At 49.5% G+C, this 2,291-nt stretch overlaps 1 protein-coding gene across 1 annotated transcript; it reads left to right on the top strand.

Moving 5' to 3' along the window:
- Window positions 1–921: 921 nt before the first annotated feature.
- On the top strand, window positions 922–2,010 carry IUM83_17562 (uncharacterized protein; the record flags this gene model as incomplete). The annotated part of the gene is made up of 3 exons (XM_067942518.1): window positions 922–1,140; window positions 1,204–1,521; window positions 1,597–2,010. 3 exons carry the CDS (start codon window positions 922–924, stop codon window positions 2,008–2,010), a joined length of 951 nt encoding a protein of 316 aa, XP_067787341.1.
- Window positions 2,011–2,291: the final 281 nt, after the last annotated feature.

Raw genomic sequence — 2,291 nt, 5'->3', positions numbered from 1 at the left:
CTATTGCAGAAGGCCTGACGAGAACACGCACGACAGCATCTGTTTGTTGACTACGTTCGTACTATCATCGTGACCAGAAGCGACTGTGAACATTAGTGTTAGCTTGCCTTTGGTACACAGTTCGTGGCTGTCTAGTGACACCACAGAACAAGGATACGTCTCCGATATGGCACTCTAATGACGAAATCGAGGTCCTAACAGCAGCGGAGATCACGATCATAGGTATGGATACGCTAGTAGTGATAATAACACAACTATTTATGATTTTTTGGCTACTATTCAAGTGGCACTACTAATGACCCAACCCAGTACTATATTAGTAGTAATAGTAGTAGTTGTGGTGATAATATGCCTACTAACGCTACTATTCTGGAGACTTCTCCTGACTGCCATTCTTAACGACAGCGCGCAGACGCTACGTTAAGAACGGCCTTATCAAGACGGTTCTGTAAATCTTCTAATAAAGGGCTCTTTCTGTAGCCTTTACCGCGAAAGGGTTTAAATAGTACTGTACATATTGAAGAGAGCCGAGAAAGATGACACCTAGATTCAACGTCTGTTCACTGGCGCTTTCGGACGTAATCGGTCCTCAAAAAAACGCGGGAGGGAGTCACTGATCCATATTTTGTCATTCGTGGAAATAGTGTCACGATGGCAGACCAAGAATTTGGCGACATATCTCTGCTTTTAAGTTTCCTCGACAGTGCGGACGAAGCTGCGTCGAGTCAAGTGACTGAAAACCGGCAGGACATCAGCGAGAAAGATGCCCATCTACCAGGGCAAAAGAAGAAACTCCGGAAAAGGGAGCGCAAAGCGAAAGGAAGGGGGCTGCCTTATTCGACGGAACTACAGCGCCGTAGGAAAGCTGAGCTCCAAGAACTACGCTTGGAAGAGCAACAGCTACGGGACCAACTCAATCTTATGCTGCTGTCGTTCTCCGCCAGCAATGAAGCGTGCCCAACTTCGAAGGATCCCGACGTACGAGATAAGAAGCTCAAGTGGCGCGAGCGCGCTATCGCTCACTGCGAAGCACGAGCGCTCGCCCAGCGCACAAACCAAACGCTCAAACAGATGTTGCAGCAGCAGTTCAAGTGTTTTCAAGCGGTTCGTAGGCAGTTTGATCAAGAAGACGCGCTCTACGTAAGATTTGCCCCCAGGATTTTGTTGACGGTGATAATGCTGACGCTACTATTTCTTGTGCAGGACCTCGATTTTCTCAAGCACATGCAACCAACACTGGACCGCCCATTTCTTCGTGTCGACTTCTCCAGGTCATTGTTGGACGAGTTGTCGAGCGACCTGGGCATGATGTATCTCGGGGCGAACACGGTGGTTCCAACTACCAACAGCAATCCCTCTGTTTTGCTTCGTAGCCAGGCCAGACTTCATCAAAATGGAACACGCTACTTTGAAACAACATCGGTCACTCCGCTGGCTTGCACCGTGCACGAAGCCGGAGACATTTTGTGGCGTTATGTCTCGAAGGCGGACGCAACTGACAGGATGAGGGCCTTCAACGTGGTACGTCTACTGCAAACGTTATGCTATGCGGTCGTGTTTCGTGCGCTAATTGCTTCTTTGGTCTAAACTATTTAGACTCGAGTGACATCCATCGACGACTGCGACGTTACTCAAGAACGGCAATTCACCACGTCACATGTCATTCAGGACTCGGTGAACGCGCTTGTGTGGCTTGAGGCGGTCGTCGCATTCCGAAAATACTCGGAAAGTGACCGACACTTCTTGGTCGGAGCGATTAATTGGTTTGTGCCGGGCGAAGGACTCGAATTTATGGACAAATTCTGGACTGTCGTGTCTGCAGCACCGATGGACCCTACACACTCCTCTGTGGTTCAAATCTACTATAAGCAGGAAGTGAAGAAGGCAGGCACTCAGTCCACCGAAAAGATAGAGGCGATGATGCAGCATATCGGGAGAATGACGCACTGCTACCTGCAATGTATGCAGGACGCATTCCTGGGTGTGGCAGGCCTCTTTGTTCCTCAGTAGCGATGGATAACAGTGCCTTAATATTGAGTTTTATAAACGAATATCCACCAAACGTCTTTTGTAGGGCACTTTCGATTGAGACCGAGTGTCCCCGTGAGGACAATATTGAACACGCAGACGACATCACTGCCCCGCCCTCGTTGTCAGCGCTCTGCGCATCCTCATTCTACATAACGCATGTCAAAGTCGTGTTCACACCAGCGGTATCACATCGCGCACGGCATCTTCTGGCAGAACGCCACGGGCGACTCACCTGAGCCATGCACAACCATCTACTCGCA

The sequence above is a fragment of the Phytophthora cinnamomi genome, assembly GCF_018691715.1.
Source record: "Phytophthora cinnamomi strain GKB4 chromosome Unknown Contig61, whole genome shotgun sequence".
In the NCBI taxonomy this organism is placed as follows: domain Eukaryota; phylum Oomycota; class Peronosporomycetes; order Peronosporales; family Peronosporaceae; genus Phytophthora; species Phytophthora cinnamomi.
The sequence above is the reverse complement of the archived record's forward strand: the minus strand, read 5'-3'. Positions and strand labels throughout refer to the sequence as shown.